The sequence below is a fragment of the Talpa europaea genome (assembly GCF_964194135.1).
Source record: "Talpa europaea genome assembly, chromosome: 6".
NCBI lineage: Eukaryota > Metazoa > Chordata > Mammalia > Eulipotyphla > Talpidae > Talpa > Talpa europaea.
Genome location: NC_140072.1, coordinates 62,606,965 through 62,630,928, shown reverse-complemented (window position 1 = coordinate 62,630,928; position 23,964 = coordinate 62,606,965). Strand labels below are relative to the sequence as shown.

Genomic DNA, 23,964 nt, shown 5'->3' with positions numbered 1-23,964 from the left:
GGTCACATCACATGTGAAGCAGATCAGTGCCAATATCTAGAAAATTCTCCAAACTCAGCTGGACCTTCAGTACTACCCACCAGTGTCTTCAGTCTCTTCAATAGCTACTTCAAACCTCCTTCATGCTCCAGAAACTTCTCACTATTCCTCTTCCCTTCCCCTCTCAGCAGTTGATCTCTGCTTATTTCAGATGGAAGAGATAGGAAAGCATTAGATAAGAACTTCCTCACTCAGTTGCCCCTCTCTAAGATTATTCATATCCACACCTATTTCCTACCCTCTCCCCCTTTCCTCTTTTACAATGAAATGAGCTAATTCCTCCCCTGTTCTGTGGCTCAAACTTCCTCCATCTTAGGCAGGGACTGTCCTCTGTCCTCTGTCATGGCCTCATTCCTTTCAGTTTTCAAATATCTTCAAGTAGTCCTCTGTAAAATAAACACTCAAAAAAACTTCTCTTCAACCTTGCATCACTGTCTAGTTTTCTCTTCTTCCCTTCCTTACCCTTTTCTTCACTCTCTACTCCCTTCCTTCCCTTCTCTTTTTTTCCTCCCTCTCCATCTCTTCCCTTCTGTACCTAAATTGCTTGACTTTCCCAGTTCTCCACTTTTTCATCCTTTAGAACCTTCTCAAATCTCTGCAGCATGGCTTCACTCCCTCCACTCCATGAAAATGACATTGTCAAGGTCATCGACAACTTTCTGTCCTCATAGCTAAATTCAGTGAATATTTCTCAGTCCTCAACTTACTTTGTTCCTCAGTAATGTGATTTTGCAGACCATTCTCCTTAATACATTGTCTCCCTTTGACTTTCATGTCTGATCTGTTCACTGGTTTTCACCCTAACCCTTAAATGTTAAATCTTTATGTCTGTCTTGGTTACAGCTTCCTGAGAGATCTCACTTGTTTGCAAGATCTCTAGCTGCAAATCTAAAAGGTCTCATTTTGGGACTTCACACTTATATATTCAACTGCTAATAGAACAGCAACATGGAGATCTTACAGTAATCTCCGACTATCTTCATCTTCCTCCCTTATCAGTTTGCTCTTCTGTTATTCAATGCAGAGAATGAAATACTATCCACCTAGTTGTCCAAGCCAAATTCACAAATCTCCTTTCATCTAATCAACCATAAAGTCCTTCCAAGTTTACTCTTAAATATATTAAATGTTTCAGATCCATTAACCTCTCTCCATTTCCACTGCTATTTCCCTTATGCAGCTCCCCAACATCTCTCATTTGGGCTACTCTACAGCTTTGTATCGCTCTACCTCCAGACTTGCACAGACTTATTCTCCATAGTACAGCCAGAGTGATTGTTCAGAGTGCAGATCTAATCTCATCATCCTGATATCCTATGGCCACTAGGATAGCGCTCAAAACTTTGGCTTGGTTTTTACAACTGCTGTCAGTTATGTCTCCTACCTATGTTTATGGCTTCTTCTTTTGTTACTCCCCTCAGCCACATTCCATTTTAGTTCCTCCAATATGCATTATTCCCTATTGGTCTTGAGCTTATGCACAAACTAAATTATTCCCTCTGCTGCGAATCCTCTTCCCACTGGCTTTACTTGCCACCCTCCCCCAACCTCGGCTTCCTGATCCCTACTTGATGTCACTTCTACCTAGACCTCTCAAATCTGGTCCAGTGCACTCTCAAGGGCTCATTATTTCTGTCATAACACTTACACATCATATGGCAATTTCTTATTTTCCCACTTCCTTCTACTATATTTTCAACCCTGAGAGGCTAGTGGGGATGCTCATTTTATTCATTTTTGTACCTTCAGTGCCTCTTACTTGGTAGATAATATGTTTATATTGAATAAGTGAGCTTAAAATAGGTATTCATTTTTCAATATGTGCTTCCTTTTCCCAGTCTGATAAACAGCTTTAGGTAATTGAGACATTAAGTGGAACAACCATTTTCATGGTGAGTGAGTGGAAAGAATCTCTCTCTCCAGACATCTTTAATGTTTTTTGAAAGAAATCACTGTTTAACAGAGCACAGTAAATTGTGATATTTGCCCAGAGAAAAAGATCAAATTAAAATCAGTTCTTGCTTTCCAGTTTCAGTTGTCAACAGCTTTCTTCTTTGAGGTTTCCCCAAGTGTTCCATGGGATGAGGAGAGAGAGAAAGTTACAACAGTCAGCAAAGCCCTTATTATTTTCCTATTCCACTCAAGAGTGAAGTTTCTGTCTCCTATCTTGTGATCTCAAGGTTGCTAGAAAATTAAAAATAGCTCTTCATCTCTCATGTGGATGAAGGTTCCAGTTGTGCTCAAATATTCAATGAATATTTAACTGAAGACTGACTATATGTAGGACATCTTATTTTTCACAATTTCCTTTGGTTTTATGAAGGATCAAACATTAAGGTTTGATTTCTTGTAGATCCATGAAGTCTCTAATAAAAGGGATAATTAAATACATCAAAGTATTTAATTCTCTGGAAGACTTCTCTTCAAGAGGGGGATCCCTACACTATTGCCAAAAGCCCCCTAACCTTTATAAAACAGAATGAAATGAGATAAGTAGTTTCAAAGTCTCTGCCAGGCCCATCCAAATCACAATTATGCTAAGACACCAAAAAGCATTTTGCTCTGAGCTGTCTTTCTAATCATATTGATCATGATGCATAACACTATTTATACTCTCTTACCCATTTGTTCCAGGATCTATTAGCCCCGATACATGTTTATTAGTTATAGAATAGATTTCTACATGAGAAAAGTTGGACTAGAAAAGGTTCACATTTAGACTTATTAACAAACCAACACCACTATCTCCAACTTCGTTTAGTGAACTGATCTGGAATGCCACAAAAACATTGTTGCTTAGACACAACACCAGAAAGCAGAAAGCAAAAAGCAAATGCTGGCATTTCAGAAATGCTGTGTTTGCAGAAAATAAACCATAAAACAGAAGCAAATGAAAGAAGGCCTTCAGTGTCGATGTGTTTTTTTCCTAGCCAGGAAAATGGTGTGGTCACTGTGTAAGATCCCATTTTGTTTAATTATACCTAGTTCTCTAAATAGAGGCTTCTATCACCTTCCCGTATAGAAACTTGAAAGAAACAAAGTCACAAAGTAAATTTTCTGGAAATATTCTCACTTAAAGAGATGTGAGCTCCTCCTTTGTATGTAAATCTTCTCTAGTTAATGCTACATTCCATGGGTAGAAGGGTACTTAAAGTCAGACCAAGTGTATCTGGGAATACAGGGGCTAATTGGTGACACAAAGTTTCTGCCATAATGTACAATGTTAATGACAGAAGTCAAATTAGTGTAATATTCTTAGAGTAAAAATTTAAAGTACAGGTTATGTCAATTCTTTCTCTCATGTCTCTCCCATTTTGTAGTATATTTCATTGGATAGCAGGCTTAATGTCTTTTATGCACAAAGGAGTGCATAAAAGATTGAGTAACTTTCCATTTGAATTTCTATTACAATTAAGCATTCTGCAGATCAAAAAGATATTTAAACTGGTGTCATGGGTCAACATATAATTAAATTCCAAACCAAGCACAAATTCCTAGAATTTGTTGTTAGAGAATTTGATAAGTTAGGTCACTGCACTGAACACTATCTCCCAAACTATATCCTTTCAGAAGTGCTTTGGCTATAAAAAAAATCTGGGATAGCCTTTCCATTAGCCACTGAGTGATTAAAAAGTTCCTTATACTGGAGATAACTATAATTCATTTAAAATCCTCTGTTGTATTTCAAAGAGGTTACTCAGCACCCCCAACTGAAGAGGTTATACACTTAGTCTGTAACTATCTGCTTTTATAAGTCTAATTCCACACTTAGTTCCAGTACTAAAGTGCTAAGGAACTAAAATGAGGTAGAATGAGTATTAATTCATTGAAGCCAAAGGGTTGGATTATTTTGTTCCCATAGGATATCAGGTAATGGGAGTCATCACTGCAGATAGAGCTCAGGAGTTAAACATAAAAGCATGTTACAGAATTGCAGGAAATGCTGGCTTTCTATAGCTTCATCCTCTCTGAAAGGGGACTGCTTATCTTGATATTTTCTAACTCCCCTCACTCACTTAGCTTCTAGTTTATTTACAGTGAATAACTGCCCATTGTTACCTACCCTGATAAAGAAACATCTAAAGACTGGAATCTGAGGCCAGATTGGATTAAGGTTTGGCCTTCTCTGAAGAATTTCTTATATTTGTGAAATTCTACCCAGACAACATTTTCAATGGTCCTTTTGTATTTAAAGAGGAATTAAAACACTTTGGTAAATAAATATGGCCAAATTTGAAGTCAGTAGCAATAATGAAACCATTAAAAGCACCTCAAACAAACTCTGGATTGTCAAACTTTTAAAATCCTGTATCATATACCAAAGCAGAAAATGCTCTTTTAATGCATCTCTGCAAAAGGCCACATCCCAAGGGAATATCTCTGACTTTCATTTCATCACAAATATCACTTCACAGTTATATTATGTTACATCTGCAACTAGATACCAACTTTGCATGGAACCTCTGATTCAGGGATTCCTGCCTTGTGAATGTTTTGAATAAAACCAATAAAAGAGATAATTAACATTTGTATTCATGCAGTGTGGCTAATATAAAAGACATTAACAAACTTAAAGAAATAGTGTTCACTTGAGTGTGTAAATTCTATCAAAATAGTCATCTTGAGAGGTTATGCTTATTTCATCATTGGGAGCAGCTCTTTGGTATGTGTGCATGAGAAGGCATGGAAGGACTGGCAACGGGAGAAGATGAAGCAAGCCTTCAAGAAACTGCCTCCCTATCTCTTGATGTTATGATTCCTTCCTATGTTTCAGCCCCTAGACATTTGGGTAATTACTGTGATTTTCCTGGTGGGTGCCTCAGCAAATTCTCTAACCCCCTAACCTAGTCCTTGTGCCAACTGAACTTTGGAAGTAATTATTCAATACTTTAGGGATCCTAACTGCTATTAAATGGGGAAATCGTCTCAGCTGCCACCTAAGCCCATCTCTGCTTTGGGAGCTTCTATTTGCTATAGATCTCTTGACAGTTATTCTGTGGGAAATTCCTTCTCTTGTCCTGGTAACAGCCCAATTCAACTATTCCTCCATCTATGGATCTGCCCCTCATGATTCAAGATTTAGATGACTTTATGGGAGCCTTGGGGCTCGGGTTACTATTATTCAATTTTATTGTGTATTAATCAAAATTTTGTGTTGCTGGATACAGTTGTTTTCATATTTTAATGAGACATGACAGTTACCATTTCAAATAAATCATTTTCTAAAAGTCATTAAAGCCAATTGAAAGTGAAGAGTTTATTTGAAAGTGTTGTATTCCTACAGAAGTAGGGTATGCAAAACAACTGCCTTGACGACATCATAATAAATAGAAAAGTAAAATGAAAGCCTTGTCGCTGAGTGAGCACTCATGCTGGTTGTCTGATTCATGCAGGGTATCAGAGAGCTGAAAATGAAACACTGATCCTCATTTTCTTCTCTTCTTTCATTATGAAAAGACTAGGTAGTCTTTTGGTAAAAGAATTCTAAAGCAGGCCTTCCCATACATTTGGGAACCATTTCTTATATGACATTGAGAATTGATGTTTTGATTCTATTGTCACTTTCATAGAGACTATTAAAACGTCACTGCTTCAACAAACAAAACAGGCGAGTATAACAGAATCTTGGTGACTCAAGTTCATGTAATCAAGAGTATTAAAATAGACAAAGGGGGGCCTCCCCTGGTGGCGTAGGAGGTTGAGTGCAAAGCTGTGAAGCTGTCAGCAGCCTCTGCAGCACGGGTTCGATGCCTGCCGGCCGGTGAGGGTGTCCCACATGGCGCGGCAGACCTCTCCTGTCGCGCCTGCTGCTCCCCTCTGCAGTATATTTCTACAGTCTGCCTGTTCTGTTCCCTGCTGTGTCTCTGGTGAATCCTCTCACCCTCCTGCGCATCTGGCCTGTAACCAGGTTCTTGTATAAAATAAATAAATAAATCTTCAAAAAAAAAAAAAATAGACATGGGGATCAAGGTTCTGGTACCAGATCTTTAATCAATAGCCACTTTACTTGAATAGTACTTTGTTTTTCATCTGTAATTTAATTGCCAAGAGCCCTTCTAATTTGTATCTGCATTTTTATTATCAGTTATATAGTAGTTCTGATATAGTATTTCAGAAAATTAGAAGGTGGATAGATCTTAATTTGCCTTTTCAATATTAGCTGCTTTCTGTGCCTTTCCTAGCCTGTTTTTGTTCTGGGTTCCTAACCTGTTTTGTTTTCTGGGTTTTCTTCTTGTTGTCCTGTTAATTTTCTTCTAGTTATTGGCACTTTTTCTGTATCTCTACCTTCTTTTTACTTTCTTTTGGAACCAATGAAATCACATTCTCTGATCAAATAAATAGCTTTTATAAACTTCATTTTTTTCATTCCTATCCAGAGACTGTTTTGGAGGTTTCACAGTTCAGAGATCTATTAGTTTTTATAATTATCTAAGAAATAGTTTTGGATCATTCACCATTACCAGACACCATAATACTCTTTTATCAACTTGGGAAAGAATTCGTTTAATGTGTGTTTTAGCATTAAAGTGGAGGAGCCGCCAATATGACACCAAAAGCACAGGCAACAAAAAAATAAACAAGGACTCCATCAAGCTGAAAAGCTTCTTTGCAGCAAAGAAACAGAATGAAAAGGCACCCATGGAATGGAAGATGATATTTGCAAACTATATTCTGGTAAGGAATTAATCTCTAAAAAATAAGAAGCTCCTATAAGTAAACAGTAAAACTACTAAAAACCCAATTAAAAAATGGAGCAAGGACTTGAATAGCCATTTCTCTAAAGACATACAAATGGCCAACATGAAAAAATACTGTGTCACTAATCAGGAGAATGCAAATCAAAACCACAATGAGATATTAGTTCTTATCTGTCAGGTTGGCTATTATTAAAAAACAAAAGACAAACTGTTGGCAAGGGGGTAGAGAAATTGGTACCCTGTACAATGTTGCAGCCCCGCAGCTACTTTGGAAAACTGTACAGAGGGTCCTCAAAAATTAACAACAAAAGAGAACACTATCATATGATCCAGCAATCCCATCTCTATTTATATATAAAAAAATTAATCAGGATCTTGAAGAGATATTGGAGTTCTCATGCTTATTGCATAAGTGATTAAGAATTTCTATGGCAATGGATTTATTCCTACCTTCCAGGAAGCTGCCGGGACCTTCTAACTGATCTTGTACCTCTTACTGAATAAGCTACTAAACCTTTAAGCTAAAGTGATTTGTAACTCACCTTTAGCAATTTTATAAGGCCTTCTAAATTCATTCATGTATTCATGTCATTTCTGGTACTACCATGCTTTGTTGTACCATAGTTTTCCGTTTTCAAAAAGTAAATTTTTTTTTCTTGTGTTCTTTAAAAAAAATCTGCTTGGGGCCTCCCTGGTGGCACAAGGGGTTAAGATGCAACCTATGAAGCTATCTGCAGCCACTGTAGCACGAGTTCAATCCCCTGGCACGGCAGATCTCTCCTGACATGCCCACTGCTCCCCTCAGAGCGTATTTCAGTCATTCTGCCTGTTCTGCACCCCACTCTGTCTCTGGTGAATCCTCTAACCCACCCCCCCACACCTCTGGCCTGTACCCCAGATCTTGTATGCATAATAAAATAATCTAAAAAAAAAAATTCTGCTATTGATGTTTACTCTTAATTCTAATTTTTGTAAACCACTTTACATCATTTTTGAAAAATTGTGGTAAGGAAATAATTTCAAATTCCACTCAAAAAACTGGAGCAGGGCCTTCTCTGGTGGCGCAGCAGTTGAGCGCTGGGTTGCGAAGCTGCCCGCAGCCTCTACAGTGCCAGTTCGATCCCTGGCTACTCCCCGGCCACCGGAGGAGGGTCCCGCATGGCGCGCAGACCTCTCCTGCCGCCCCGCTGCTCCCCTCAGCAGTGTACTTCCATCCTTCTGCCTGCTCTGCTCCCCCCTCTGGCTCTGGTGAATTCTCTCACCCTCCCGCGTTTCTGACTACCCAGTGCTTGTATAAATAAATAAATAAATAAACGTTAAAAAAAAAAAAAAAAAACTGGAGCAGAGAAAGCAGGAAAATGGTGCAGATATGCAGATATGCAGCAAGACCTCCACGGTTCAAATGCTGGTTTCCTGTAATTACAGCTGTGTGAACTGTGAGCAAGTTACCAGACATTGCTGTGCCTGTTCCTATGCAAAATGGAGACAGTAGTTCCCATTTTATAGGCTTGCTTTGCATCTTAAGTAATATCAGTAATATCCTTATAATGGTATATTTAGAACAGTGCTTGACACATAGCAAAAACTCCAATATTAGCTGTGAGGGTTTATTTTTTTAAAAGATTTATTTACTTATACATACAAGAACTGGGGTGTAGACCAGAGGTGCAGGGGAGTAAGAGAATTCACCAGAGAGAGTGGGGAGCAGAACAGGTAGACTGACTGAAATATACTGCTGAGGAGAGCAGCAGGAGAGACAGGAAAGGTCTGCTGCACCATGGGCATTGCTCTTTGCCTGGCCGGGGATCGAACTCCTGCTGCAGTGGCTGGTGACAGTTGCGCCACCATGGAGGCCCTGTGAGGAATTTTTTTTATGCTGTGGTTTAACATACATAGTGGGGTTCGTAATCTAATGTCAGTGTAAAGAAGCCAATAATCCGATCACATTATCTATCAGAATATGTGGACATGATAGTTTGCAATAATTGCTAGGAAAATTCTTTTGATATTTATCCATTTTCTGCTGACAATATTATCAAATACAATAATATTTCCTTAAGGAAACTGGGTATTAAAATCTAAACTTTTATAAAATAGGTTCAAGAATTGTTTTCCATACACATTTGATTTAAAAAAAAAGCAACTTGTGCTCTGCCACTGCAACAAAAGATCTGAAGCAGCAATATATTAAGATTCAATAAAACTGAGGACTTTTAAAAAAAAGATGAACTGGGGTAAAGGTGTACATTTGCGTGAAAAGGGAGAAAAACAAACTCCGTCAAACAAACACTTGGCTAGAGGACATTACTGCAGTTGAAACAGAACTTCATTTCCTTAGAGGGCAGTGAAAACAAAGAGAGAGAGACCTGAGAAGTGCTCCAAACCAATATTTCAATGAAAGGCCATCCTCCACTGGTCAGGAAGAGCAGTTTTTTGCTTGCTTGTTAAGTTAGCACAGGGTGTATGGAGAACCCCAGTCATGATGGAGAACTTTGATGACAGTTAAAAAAAAAGGGCAGGAAAAAAAGCAGAGGCAGCTTACCTTTGGCAAATCTCTCTTCTAAGAGGAATCTCAATATAATGTCCAAGATTTAGTTTATTCCACAACTGTGTAAACCAGCTTGTAATCTTCTCAGAATCTTCTCTACTTCAGTAATGACAATTCCTTCCAGTCACTCAGGTTAACTGAGCTAGCTGTGTCATGATTCTTCTTGCACACCCCCTATCTGGTCTGCCAGCAAATATTGTCAGTTTTGCCTTTAAAACATCCAGTTATCGCTTCTTGGCCTTTTGGCTAAAATCAAGTGTAAAACATATCCAAGTTTTGGTCACTTTTCAACTATTTCCACTGCCACCAACTTTAATACAAGTCACTATCATTTCTCTCCAGGTTTGCTGCAGTGGCCTCCTAATTGATCTCCCTGGCTTCCACTTTGGAAGCCTTATTAAAATACAAGTTAGATCATGTCACTCCCTTCCTATAGTTCCCATCTCACTTAGAATAAAATTCAAAAGTCTTAGGAGGGCCTCCACATTGTTTCATTCCCACTTCCTAATTCACCTGTCACTTTACCTCTTTGACCTTACTTCTTCCCCCCTCACCCTGCCCCCCATAGCTGCACTGGACTCTTTAGTATAGTAACATACCGAACATGCTTCTACTTGAGGACCTGTCCAATTGCTTATCTCTCTTCCTTAATGCTCTTTTCCTAAGTAACTACTCTCTACAGTCCCTTACCCAATTATCACCTTTCCAGTGATATTTGATATTTCAAACAGACACACACTCACCACCACACATGGCCTTTTGTATCTCTCCTATATTACTTGTCCCTTCAGCCTTGTTTACTGTCAGTCATACTGTATCTTTTCTTTCTCTTGTTCATTTCTCTCTCTCCCCCTAGAGAACAGACCTCATGAAGACAGCAATTTATTTTCCCCTGCCATATCACCCAATGGTTACACCAGGTCTTGGTGCATAGTAGATATTCAAAGACCTATTGTCAGAATAAATGTACAAAATTTGAGGGCATGGCCTTAAGGTATACCTATGTAGGAATAATTCTGAAAGTAGGATTGGGGACAAGTCAGAATAATATAGTTATGTACTATTTTGGTGATCTGATTTTCTATAGGGCTAATACTTAGAATATTAACACACAGGGATAGATCACTGGTCTTTTCACCAGAAATCTTTAAAGTGGGGCAGCACAAGATGATACATAGGGATATGGAGCCAAAAGAATTAGAATTATATTGATCTTATAAATTCAAAGAAATAATGGGTGGATTCTCACTGCTGCACTCAGTCTATGTGCCAGAGTGGGAGTATGCAAAAGTTAGGTGTAATTATATATTTAAATTATTTTTTATTCTTTCTTTACATATACTAGGAGATTTTTCTATCAATGGAAATAAGCAATTGAAGCTTCAAGATAACCTGGGAAAAGACTCTCCCCCTCTGACAGCTACCCTGTCTTGCCTGCTTCATGATTCTAACATTTTAGATGAAGGGAATGTTTATTTCCTGTATAAATTAAAGAACATTTAAACATTAAGATTGCTTTGATAAGAGAGTTAAGCCATGAAGATTACCTTCCTTGAGAGTGTATACAGGAGCCCCAAATGCAACTTTTCCCCCGTTAGCCAGAATACTGACACTCTCTTAATACAACTAAATAAGTTAAAAGTATCCTATTAGGCATTAGCAAAATGACAGACTATTCAAAACACTTGAACAGAAAAATACCCAAATAGTAATTTAAATTATCTGAGTTTTCAAAACTTGAATTTGATAGAAAATGAACCAGATTTTTCTCAGTCGGTAGGAGGAAATTCAAAATTTCAGGAAGAACATGAACTTTTTATGGGCACTGAGGCACTACTTAATAGCTTAGTATATAACTTGCAAAGAGCCAACTCTCTAAGCAGGACTTAACAATTTGTTAACCACTAAACAAAGTTCCTTTATTAATAATTAAGAGATGCTTCTGGCAAAAGATCCAGAGATTTAGATTTACAGTAAACACAAACTTCTCATCTATTTCAAATAAATATTTTGAGTGTGGGATAGATCTATCCATGAATTTTCACCTCTGGTTTCCAGTACTTAAGTGTAAAAATGAACTGACAGAGACAAATTCAAAAATCTATTTTGAAAGTATTTACTTAGTTTGAATAAATTAATTGCAAATAAAAATTAGCTACAATATATAGCCTGAATAGAAATGACTAGAACAAATACAACACAGGATTTGATTTCCTTGAATTAGTCACCAAACATGTGACAATCTAGAAAACTTCAAAATCAATTAATATTTCTTTGAAAAAGGGGTAACAGCAGTTACTGATATATCACAACTAGTAAACTTATAATACAAGTTTCCTGACATGCATTTCCTGAGTGAACCCAAATGATCATTTTTAAAAACAAGGAATTTTGACAAGTTGAAGTAAAACAAAACAGCTCATGGCTTCTAAGCAACAAGTTGTTTTTTAAAACAAAAAGAAAATTCAGAACAGCTTTGTAAAAGGATAAATTAAAGCTATGCTACCACATACAAAAATTTGCTACAATTAATATACAACTTTTCAAACTAAAGGAAAACAAGAGATTAAAAAGGATCCCGTCTGATCAAGAAGTGTATTGATTTCTTGATGTAGTGCAACTTCTACTTTTCTTGTGGTACATTAAAAATAAGCAAAAAATAAGTGAGGTGGGAGGGAAAATAAACCTTTTCTTGCTTCCCAAAGAACTTAACTGAATTAGAGAAAAAAAAAGAGACCATGCAAATATGTCCCTCCATTCTGCTGTCATTGGTGCTCATCTGCCAACCAAACATTTTTTGGAGTCACACTGTGGCAACTCGCTTTAGGATTCAAGCCATGGTTAAGGCTGGTCTTTTAGATTAAAAAAGGGGGAGGCACTACTGTCATCCAATCCTTTCTCTCTAATTTTCTAATGTGTGGATAAGCCAAATATAGAATAATTAATTAGGCATTTCTTTTTCTAAAAGCAAATCAAACCACTTTTCCTTTTCTGTTAATTTATGCTTTTTCTCATGAGAATGATTTTTTTCCCCCTGAACAGTGAACAGATGAACCACAGTTTATATCTAAAAAATAAACTTGCCAAATGTTGTGATACTAAAAACAGATTAATTATCATGGGAGAAAAATAGATAATCTAGATGAAATTGCATATTCAAAGGCGCATATAAAATATTTTTTAGCATTAAATTTTTGTTATAGTACTACACTTCAGAGAAACATTAAGGAAAAAATTTTTTCCTGATTATCTTCAATGTGGTTAAAAACAAACACCTTTTACACAATGGTAATTAATATGAATTCGATTTTACAAAGTATTGTAATTTATTAAATTCCATATTGAGATGGGGGTGGGGAGAGCTCTCTTGCCTTTCTTCCTAACCTTGCAAATCCTTGAGCTATGCTCACTAAACTACCATCACACCGAGTAGTGTGACACCATTGTTACCATGCTACTCTATCAAGAACATTCTAAGATATTTTCCCTAGTAATGATAAATAGAAAAAGTTAATATACATGTTGCTGTATTTTACAATGTTTGCAACAAACTGTAAACTAACATAGTTTGAACCAACAATACCCTCAGTTATACAAAAACAATTTTTCAACACTGAGGATGGGTGATTCAAAAACACTAAAATGAAGGCATCAAATTAGACTATGTCTTTTTCTCCTCAAAATATATTTTCAAAACTCAGAATTCAGAAGTCTGGTACTTTCAGAAATTCCTTTGTTGAGTTTCCCAGATATTTGCTCATAAATTGCTACTATTTGTTATAAATGTTTTAAAAAATTCATCATCTTAATGCAAATAACCAGAGCAGAGAAATTGTGACGTGGACAACAGGTTGGAAAATCCAACTCTCTTAGCTTATAAATTTATAATGCAGTCCTGAAGGACAACTGTCTGTTAGTCTAGAGGTCCTTGGAAAATAAGTCTGATGTAGCCTTGTTCACCAGCCAACTGATGTGCACAAAAGGGACAGGCTGCATGAAAAGTATGAGTACCATGAGGAAGTGGGATCTGGGACCAATAGGCAGTTGTCTTTTCTGAACACACATGCCCGCATGGGCTAAACGCATGGGTTGGAGGGCCGGCGTCCACATAAAATCCAGCTTCACATCCAAGCCACAGAGGGACATAGGGACCAACAGACCTACACATAGGACATTCACGATCTTTTCCATCACGTTCTTCTTTGTTTCCCCAGTTATGATAGCCGTGCACATGGCCACAGTTTAGATACACCCATGGTTGTTTTTCATCGACAACATCTTTCCTCTTCATACTAGGAAATGCTAGTGTGTTGAACCCTACAGGGCACTGAGGTCTTGCTGCATTGATTTCCTGTCTTAAAGCTTCTAAATGTTTCACTGTAGGAGTGTGGGAAAGGCCTTCTGCAGTACGCCACAGCAACGTTGCACCACAGAGATCAATTAACGAGCCATCTTGTAACTGATTGGTTTCAATTTCCACCTGCAGGAAGCAAGAACAAATACATTCACCACTGTATTTTGGATTTTTACTAGCAGTTTTGCCTTTACATGTTCCTTATTGAGGAACTGGGATTTCCTATCACAGTTACTACATACTTAAGAAACTCTAATGGCAGTCATGGAAAATATAAGTTTGAAAACTGAAGAAAAAATACTGACTGCATCGCTTCATCTTTAAAGACAATTTGTGATTAGAAACATCTGGCTAATTAATCAGTAAGTCTAATATTTCCAATTAGGTAACCTCATGGCCATGTATACAGATACAATTAGAAAATAAAAAGTGCTGCTTAATTTGGAAAAGCTTAGACTAAAAATATATTAACATAATATGAAAGAAGAACACATTTTTGGAGTCCAAATTGAAACATTAAAATATCATCCTCTAGTATAGTTTTTGGTAATCACTGAGACACTTTGAACTCTGTCAGCGAAAGGCTTAATAGTTTTGGGGTGTATATGTAATGCATTTAGCCCATCTCACCTTATACGTTAATTATAGCTAAACGAAAAACTACATCTGAGTACTTACCATTTTTCCTCTCTGTTGAGCTGATCTGGTTTCACGCAGGCTGAATACATTTCCACACACTGATATTTCTCTCCATATTCCAGGCTTAGAGTCTTCTGTGAACCCATTACGTGGATGCATAACCAAGACACCATTGGTGGTCAAGCCATCCATCTGCCCATCTGCAGTCTTCCATTTTGCAGCCTTCTCCTAGTAGGAGTAAGAAAAATAAGTTTCTACTTATTTATAATTTGGAAATAGAAGTCGTTATATAACAATGTATCATTTAGGGGAAAAAAGCTTTTTACCCCAAGAAAGATGTTTTTTGATGAGTCAAATCCTGCAGCATAAATCCGTGCTGTAAAGGGGGGATTCCGTTCACATATGATTCTACAAGCAAATCTTGATATAGTGCTTTGAACTGACTGTGTATCAGAATTACTTTGACTTCCAGGAACTGTGTCAGTTACTACAAAATCAATGGGACTTTCAGTCGACCGACCAATCTAAGGGAAAAAGAAATATCTATAAACCTATTCAAAAGAGCACAGTAGAAAAATCCATTCACAAAAGGCACAATTAAATCTCTGAAACTTCTAAAGCTTGACCTTCTCATCTTAAGTCTTCACTCCTTAACTCTAGAGACAGCTATACTCTTAAAAACGAGTCTGTCTGGCTTCCTCTGATGCAGTAATTCCTTAAAACACATGAATTAAGTGAGAACTTATGACTCAAGATACAGGAAAACTTCAGGAAGTACATAATTTGGGATAACTGAGTTTTCTAGATGACTGCTAATTTTAATTTTCACCCTTTGGATAGAAACATGTCTACCACATATTATTCTACTTTCTTTAACAGAATATACAGTAAATACATAAGTGACTTATGTATTTTTGATGACTCCAGAACATTACACAGTGGATACCATTCATATTAAGCTGAAATGCAGTGATGTCTTTAGGTACTATAAAGGAGTACAAAAATAAGTATCCTATGTTAAGGGAATATATAGTCTTGAATTGAGGTCTTCACATTTTTTTTGTATCTTTTCTGTCAGGTTGTCAGCTAACACTTCTTACTACTGGGCATACTTGTTTGTAGCAGCTTTCCTTTCCTCTAACAGTTCACTTTGCTATGAGCTGAGAAATCAAATAACCAACTTCAGAAAATAGTATTGCCAAAGGTTCTTGAAAAGAAATGTCAGTGCATGGACTGTGGAATATGGACTTTATATACCTAGAAGTCTTTTATATTTTTTCCTGGTTCTTGACCATATTTCAGAGAGAAAAGGCCCCCAGTTTCTATGAAGAGTTCTGGTGGGTGACATGTCAATGAATTAAAAACATCTTCAGAGATACTAGTTAATAAATAATTTCATTTTGAAGGATAAAAGTTGGAAGAAAAAAAAAGGAACTTAGTAGAAAAGATAACCAAAGTGGCAAGTGTCATGGGGTTTTAAAATAAGTATTTAGAAATGATTAGTTCATTAATGTTTTTGTTATGAAGTTATTTCATAAAACTGAAGAATATGTGAAAAAAATACCAAAGGGCTCTAACAAAGATGACTCTTAAAAGTCATTCTTTGCATAGCTGAGTCTTAAGAACTTCTCAAATCAGGGCCTCCCCGGTGGTGCAGCGGTTGAGCGCTGGGCTGCGAAGCTGCCCACAGAACTCTGTTTGCAGCATCAGCTCGATGCCCAGCCGTCAGCGAGGGTCCCACATGGCACGCAAATCTCTCCTGCCGCGCCCGCTGCTCCCCTCACCAGTGTACTTCGTCAGTCTGCTTGTTCTGTTCCCCGCTCTGGCTCTGGTGAATTCTCTCACCCTCCCGTGCTTCTGACTGTACCCAGTGCTTGTATAAATAAATAAATAAATCTTTAAAAAACAAAAAAACAAAAAAACAAAAAAACAAACCTTCTCAAATCAGCACTTTCAGAAAAAACGCTATAGTGGTTTTTTTTGGTCCTATCATCAAGTACAAAGTCTTTTTCTAGTTTGAAATAGTTTTAGGGGGAAATTGACTGTTTAACTAATGTTAAGATTGGATGCCTCCTTTCTTTATTTTTAAGATAATAATATCCTAAAGAAATGGTCTCAGACCTTTGAAATGAAAAATATTTCCACTATTCCAAAAAATTCAGCATTCCATTAAAAAGGGTGGGGGGGAGAGAGTGACTTCAAAGAAACATTTTGCTATTGATTATAATTAGCGACATCTCCAGACCTTCCCACCTTCATTTAATCTTGAAAAATAAAGAAAAATTGAAAAATCATTAGGCCAAGAACAAAATTATGCCCTATTTAACCTTGTTTCAAAAAAATTCAAGGCTTATAAAACCCAATATTAAGGGAGAAAGGATCATGAATTTTGCTTATGATTTGAATTTAGTTGTCCTGTCAGTTATAGGACATCTATAAACTATACAGTTTATAAAAATAGCAATGAATTGGTACAAAGAATGAGAAAAAATTTTTATTGCTCCAGTAGCTTTGGCCAAGTAGGTAATTGTTAGACTTCACATGTATGATATGAATACTTAGAAACTGCCTGTACATTTAGTTACCTATAGAGGAAAGTAGAAAGAAGTAGCAAGAAAAGATTTTTTTAAAAGTCATGAATGTCTCCAAATATTTGTTGGTTTCCTGTTTTAGATAATAGCTAAGTATGGTTTTAGTTACGAGTATTAACAGCAATGTGTTTATCAGGTACCTTGCACAGCTCTGAGCACTTTATAGGCACTAGAACATTTAAGCCTGCCAATAATCATTAGAGGGATAGTCTATACATGCACTTTACAAGAGGAAACTGAGGTACAGAGTGGCTAAGAAATGTTTATCAGGAAATCTGATTTCAGAGTCCAATTCTTAACCATATTATCTGACTTTATATGTGGAGTTTAGAGATCAGTATAAAAATATTACATACAATAGATAAAATATTATAAATAATTCTTAATGTGGCCAAAGCATTGAGTTACTGACAGAAGGCTTTTACTATTTGTTTTTAAGAAAAAAAAAATTAGGATGTTGTAATACCTGAAACATATCAGTATTGCTATCATGAGTATACTCAACCACCACGGTCTGGGCCCGAGATAAGGTGTATGATATGCTATGCTGGTCCTTGTTGCTTATTGCCTAAGAAAGAAAGATTAATAGCAAATATTAGCAGGCAGGTCAATCAAATAAAATAATTTTAAAAAGAAGACTAATTATTTATTACACATACGCCTTATTTTCTTCTTGAAATTTAGGGTAGAGATTAATAACTCTTGTATAACCTCATCTGTGATGGTAGCTTCTCAGGTTGAATGGGGCATAAAAGAATACTATATAGACTAAAAAATATAATTTCACTGTATTAAAAATATGTATTGTATTAAAATCTGGTCTTCCTAATCAAAACCAAATCCCATGCAGAAACAATACTGTTCTGATAAGAAGAAAATATAAAATCTTGCAAGATAAGAGGAATCTTACTTTTAAAGTAATTCAGAATTATAAAATCAACCAATAAGCAGCTACCTGGTTTTCCTAACCATTCTGTGATTCTTTGGAAGAGAAGTATTTGCCATATGCTGCACAAGATACAGAAAAATTCATAGAATGATTACACATTACCAAAGGAAATGGATACAATGCTAATGACTGTATTTCTGACTTATCCCAATCTTAAAAAACATTGCTAAAAAGAACTTTTCAGTTTTGTTTTCAGGTATTGTCTATGTATCTAAGAGGAGATAGTATCAGAAGGGGAAAAAACCTGCACAAAGGAAGTGGAAAAATGGCTGCGTAAAAGGAAAATAGATATAAAGACACAAGATTAGTGATTAGACAGTAAAGAGGCTAAATGAAAAAATGCTTCTTAATTACAACCCTGCAGTTAATCTGTAATAAATAAAGCACTTGCTCTAAGATTAATTAAGACTGGGAAATTTTCTAATGTACAAAGAGAATAAAAACTTGGGTACTACCTACCTACCTTTATCAAAGTATAATACCCTTTTGTTCTGATTTTTTTAAGAAACAATTTAACTCAAGAGATATAGTGGAGGCTGCTTATATGTCCAGCTCCCTATTTCCCTTCTCCAGAGCTATTCAACCTCAGGCATGCATGTTGTTAACATTTTTCTCTACACATTTTTGTATTCATAAGGATTAAATGATTGACTTTTCAACTGGTAACTGCTCAGCATTTTGGAAGTTAATTCTTAATGACTAAAGAGATTTTAAAACACAAATTTTTGTGTTAAACCCTGTTTTTTTTTTTGGTTTGTTTTTTAACTATTAAAGTTATTAGAGTGAGAATAAGAACTATATCAAATTAAGTTCTCAGTGGACTGGAAGGCAGGGTTTAACCACTTATCCAGATGACTACCAGACTGAACAATCAGTGCCCTTTATTGTCTAGTAAAGATTAAAAAGAGCTAACAAAGAAAACATTAGGAGGATGACAGCAGAAGTGTAAAGAAAAAGTAAGAAAAGAGGTAGGGGTTTGAATTTATGTTCCCTTGTGGTTCTCAACCAGGAAATAGTATTAACTGCACAAGGAGCTTCTGGAAATAAATGGATGAATTTTTTGGATCATCACAATGATTTGAGGGCTTTAATGGCATTTAATAGGTGGAGACCAAGAGCATTAAATACCCTGAAATAGGCGGACAGTCTTGCACAAAGAATTGGCACACCAAAAATGCCAAGAGTACTCCTGTGGGGAAGTATAGGAAAAATGAGATAAATAAACTGCTCACATCCCTCACCTGCTCAGTACACCTCCCTTCTCTGCAAAAGAGCAAGAGAAATATCTAAAAGAAACTATTGCTTTTCTATATTCATTGGTTCTCAAATAGTAGTATTTCAGCAAGGTTTGAGGTCTATTTTCTTAAGACATTACACTGGCTAAAAAAAAATTGAAAAATCTAAGCTAAAAATCCAATTAACTTCAGAGACTGGAGAGGTGATCTAAAACAGGGCATCATGTGCTGATTTTTCTGTCTCTCATTTTTTTTTAACTTATAAAGATATACCTCAGATGCTGTAATATTAATCATACATCTGGGGGCATATAGTTAATATACATCTAGGGATGCTTAGCTAAAGATAAAGATACTTCCAGAAGTCAAAGAACCCTAACTTTTACTCATCCATCAAAGTATTAAATTCAGTCTGTATTATTAAATTGGTAGCAGAGGAATTCACAGGAAATAAAAGGAGCTGAAACTGCTCCTAATTGTTACTCTAGGAAAAGCCCACGTGTCCTGAAATGGTGGCCTGGCCTCTGGATATTTAGGTAGGAAAAGAATAGGGGGTAGTAAATATATCAGTAGATTGTGAAGTTTTCTTGTAGACAGAGTTGGGGATTTGTTTTTATAGTTTTGATTCAATATAACAATGACTGAGGTCTACTTTGTTCAAGGTATTATACTTAATTAAATCCATGAGGATCATGAAAAAAATAAATAAAAGTATCCACACACCCTTAAAGAAGATGACCTCATCCAAACATGCTTCTATACCTGAATATACATACATTACTTTCCTTGTCCAGCCTAGATGAGGTTCCTCTAGTAACAGAGGGAACTCCCTACTTCTCAAGGCAGCTATATGATTCTAAATACTAGATGAAACCATAGCCCACACCCACCTTTTTTTAATAAGGAAAGGGAATGTTTCTATCTATTTTTTACATAAAAATTCTAGTTTGTCGTAAAAAAAAATCCTGATCCCCCTTCCATATGGCAGCATTGGAAAAACCATGTCTCCAATGTCAATTCCCATCCAAACAAAAGGAAAATTCTTGTATAGAAATGTGAAGGGCATGTTAGAGAATATAAATGACATGTACAGTTCAAGTTACTTAATTTGGTTTGCCTTTTCTTTTTTTTTTACCTTTGCAGCCTGAGGAGTACAAGCAATATGCACAGTGCTGGGCTTCACCCCATTTGCCTTAGGTCTTTTAAACAAAGCAAATCTACTTTTCCTCCTTCCTCTATCGCCGTTTGGGAGAGACCCATTATACCTGATGGGGGGAAAAAAAAGTTAGCTGATCTTTTTGTGAGAACTACACAATTCTAAAACAATTATTTTGCTCTGCCTTATAGGATCAGCCCCTAATTAATTATCTATTAGCATAACATAATTATCCCAAATTCCTCTTAGCAACTGCTGATCCCTAAGTATCCTAAGCAGCTGCCTAAGTATGATACAAAATGAGATTCTTTTGGCTACATTTCAAGTCATAGAGTACATTTAGGATTAGCTGTAGCTCTGATTTAGCTGTATTTTTCTTCTCTCTTTTATTGAAGATAATCAAAAGTTGGTTAGTGGTACCTAACGCCTTATGACTCATTCTACTTTTTTAAGGTGGATATTTGTGAGTGCTAATATAACCTTTAAAAGTACAGTATGAATTTTTAAAAATAGAATCTCGTTTGTGAACCAAATGCTTTAAATTGCTGAACTTCTGAAATAAGGAATTTTCAGACTTGCTTGCTAAGTCTCAGCTACTTGTAGATACATATAAACATTTACATTTTTGATAAAACCTATCCAACTAAGACCCTGCCAAGTAGAAATGGTATTTTTGTTATCCAGACCTTATGAGCATTTCTCTATCACAACTTATATATGTCCTGAAGGTAAGCTAGGATTGAACAGGGGAAAAGTTAAAAAAAAAAAAAAATTGATGTTTTCTATGTATCAGGAGGTACTATTGGGTTCTTTTCCATATATGCTTTCACTTAATCCATCCTCATAAGAACACTGCAAAACTGGCTTCACTCTCCATTTTTACATGTTAGGAATTAAATTATTCCTCAGAGGAATTAAGTTTTTCAGAGGCATTAAGTTATTTTCTGAAGGTAACATAAGCGACAATAGTGAAACTAAAATTTGAATCTAGGTGTTTGTCATGCTTTTATTTGATTCTTTATTGCTTCTTTTTGATATAAGTAGTAGCTTAATAATAATTTCTCCTTATTTGTTGATCCCACTCCCCAACAAAATCTTTGCTCTGATGGTCTCCCATAAACATCTGGTCAATATAGTTGGGGGGTAGAAAGGTGGGTGGGTAGGGGGTGGGAGGGTAGTGAGGAATGAGGTAGGGAACAAGGGCAGTTTTGAAGTTAGAAGACAGCAGCATTGCAAATTGGCCTATAATGGTGGCTGATAAGGGAACATTTACTCAAAGACTGTCAACATAGAAATTATTCTGACTCTATAATAAAAAGAAAACAATCTGAATTCCACAGGAGGAAGCCCTTGCTAATCTTGCTAAAAAATGCAGAGTAGAACTCCTTACCCAATACATTAAAATTTGGCCATTCCAGACTATGTGCTTCCACCAATTCCCTGGGGTTTCTTTTCCTTTTTTTTTGTGGGACCCTTGCCGGGGGCCGGGGAACAAACCTGAGCTGCAGAGGCTGCGGGCACCTTGGCAGCCCAGCACTCAACTACTGCGCCAGCAGGGGAGGCCCTCACTGGGGTTTCTTCATTGAGCCTCACCACTGTCTGCTGAGTTGCACGAGTTCCTCTTCTGGAGATAGGCTTTCTACCCTATTGTGTTTCTACAGGTCAAAGTTCTTTTTCTAAGTAGCAAAAGCACAAACTGACAACGTCTAGCTTCACTTCTTCTAAAGGGTAGGAAAGAAGTATTAGGATTTTGAGATACCGAGAGCCAGATATAGAGACAACTTTTGCTAAAGATTAACTGAGACTCTGCTAGGCAGTTAAACCATATACTATATTTTAAACTCTAGTCTTCAAATGATTCAAATTTCATAGTAGAAGAATTTAACTTAGAATAGCTTTTTGGTCATTAAAAGCGGTTTATTAATGTATTAAAATTGATGTGATTGAAAGCTGAAATATACTCTCTTAAGTTGATGATCTTTTAAATTCTACTTTTGAGGAAAAAAATTACAAGTCTCAAAGCGCCTTAGATAATCTCATCTAATTGTCATTTTACAGAAGCACTAACTAAGGCCCAGAATAGTTAAGTGACTGTCCAAAGTCTTGCTATTTGAACTCTGTATTAGCTCCCCAATTTCTCTTACTTTCATCTGAAACAATGGACACATTTTCACTTAAACAAGAGTGTGTTCCAACATGATTCTAAAACATGTTATAGTGTCTAGACCTGCTTTTTAGGCAGAAGAGAAATAGCAGGAGGAAAGTAAATTTTGTGATTTCTAGTTTCTGGGATCGGCAGTTAACAGATTAACATTATGTCTCTGTTTTGACAATTATGGCAAGTTTAGATCGAATAAATTGAAATAATAGAATTATCTATTCCTCAATCTTTAGATTGTGTCTGTGGGAGCTGGATGAATGACATTACTTTTAAAGCAAACAAGCAGCAAGGTCGTGAGTTTCAGAGTCATATTGTTATGCCTATATAACTCCTTTCATCAAGTACAGAACCACAAGCATAAAGCAACTACTTCAGAGGCGCAGAAGAACAAATAACTAACCTACATGAAATGATCTAAAGGGGCAGGGGACTGAGACAATTTCTCTAAAAGATGGAACAGGGAAGACAAATGGAATGATTATGTGACTTTAGACAAACTTTTTCATTTCATCTTAAGAAGCTTTGTTCTTACTGGGGGTGAGGGTGAGGCCAAGTTTATACAGTATTTAAGCGTTTATAAGAGATGGTATAAATATGAGAATTATGAAAGTTTCTTGATTTGATCATATTACTCCGTAGCTTTAAATCCTTTTTGGAAGTAGGATATAAATTCTAAAAATACGTACTTTTAACCTAGATGCCAGTTACTATATATTATTCAATGTTTTATGTTATTAGATGAAGAAACCTTACCCTAAGACAATGAGTTCACCATATTTGACTGGTGCTTTAGATGGATGATTTTCTTGATCAGGAGAAAACATGAGCTTGGCTGTTTTTCTCAAATCTTTGTTCACTGGTCAGGAGCCTTGGGACACCTTTTGCATTATTTCCTAGAGGGGAAAAATTTTCATTAGTATTATGAACAATAAATTTCAGTTTCAATACAGATGTCATTTTCCAACAGTCCTTGTGAGCACAGTATTAATGAAAGTACCACATATTATTTGAAATGTGGGACATTTTCTCCAAAAGTGGCTCTATATTTGATCAACTACTTAAATAGGTTAAAAATGTACTGGCGATTTCCACTACCAGGAAAATGGGATAAATGTTATTTTTCCTTGTTACTTCTGCCAAATATACCTAAAAAGCCCTGGACATTATATATTATATACATATATATTATATACATCATATAAATAACATATATATATAAATACAGGAAGACTGAAAAGTTGTGAATAGGCAGACTAGCTAGGGATTTTGGGACCCAGTGAAAACAGAACTGTGAGTTCTCTGGGTTTTTTTCTTTTTTGGTTTAATCCATCCCAGACTTGGAGCTGAAGATAGCAAGCTAGAAATGCCAAATGGCAGATACAGGGAGAAAAAAAAGGCCCCAAGAAAAGCCTGCTCTCTTGTAAAGAAAGGAGCAGTCTTAGCAAGACAGAAACTTTTGACAGAAACTACTCTACTGTAGCCAAACATCACAGAAACATGGTGCTCCCACCACCACCATAACAGCTAGAGCCTAATAGGGAGCACTTGGGAGAAATTAAGACCCATGTTCACACAAAACCTGTACACAGGCAAT

General features: G+C 36.4%; 1 protein-coding gene across 1 annotated transcript; it reads right to left on the bottom strand.

Annotated features, from left to right (window-relative positions):
• Nucleotides 1–13,198: 13,198 nt before the first annotated feature.
• PELI1 (pellino E3 ubiquitin protein ligase 1) lies at nucleotides 13,199–23,194 on the bottom strand (the record flags this gene model as incomplete). The annotated part of the gene is made up of 6 exons (XM_084234556.1): nucleotides 13,199–13,765; nucleotides 14,318–14,506; nucleotides 14,605–14,802; nucleotides 17,336–17,437; nucleotides 20,189–20,318; nucleotides 23,124–23,194. 6 exons carry the CDS (start codon nucleotides 23,192–23,194, stop codon nucleotides 13,199–13,201), a joined length of 1,257 nt encoding a protein of 418 aa, XP_084090682.1.
• Nucleotides 23,195–23,964: the final 770 nt, after the last annotated feature.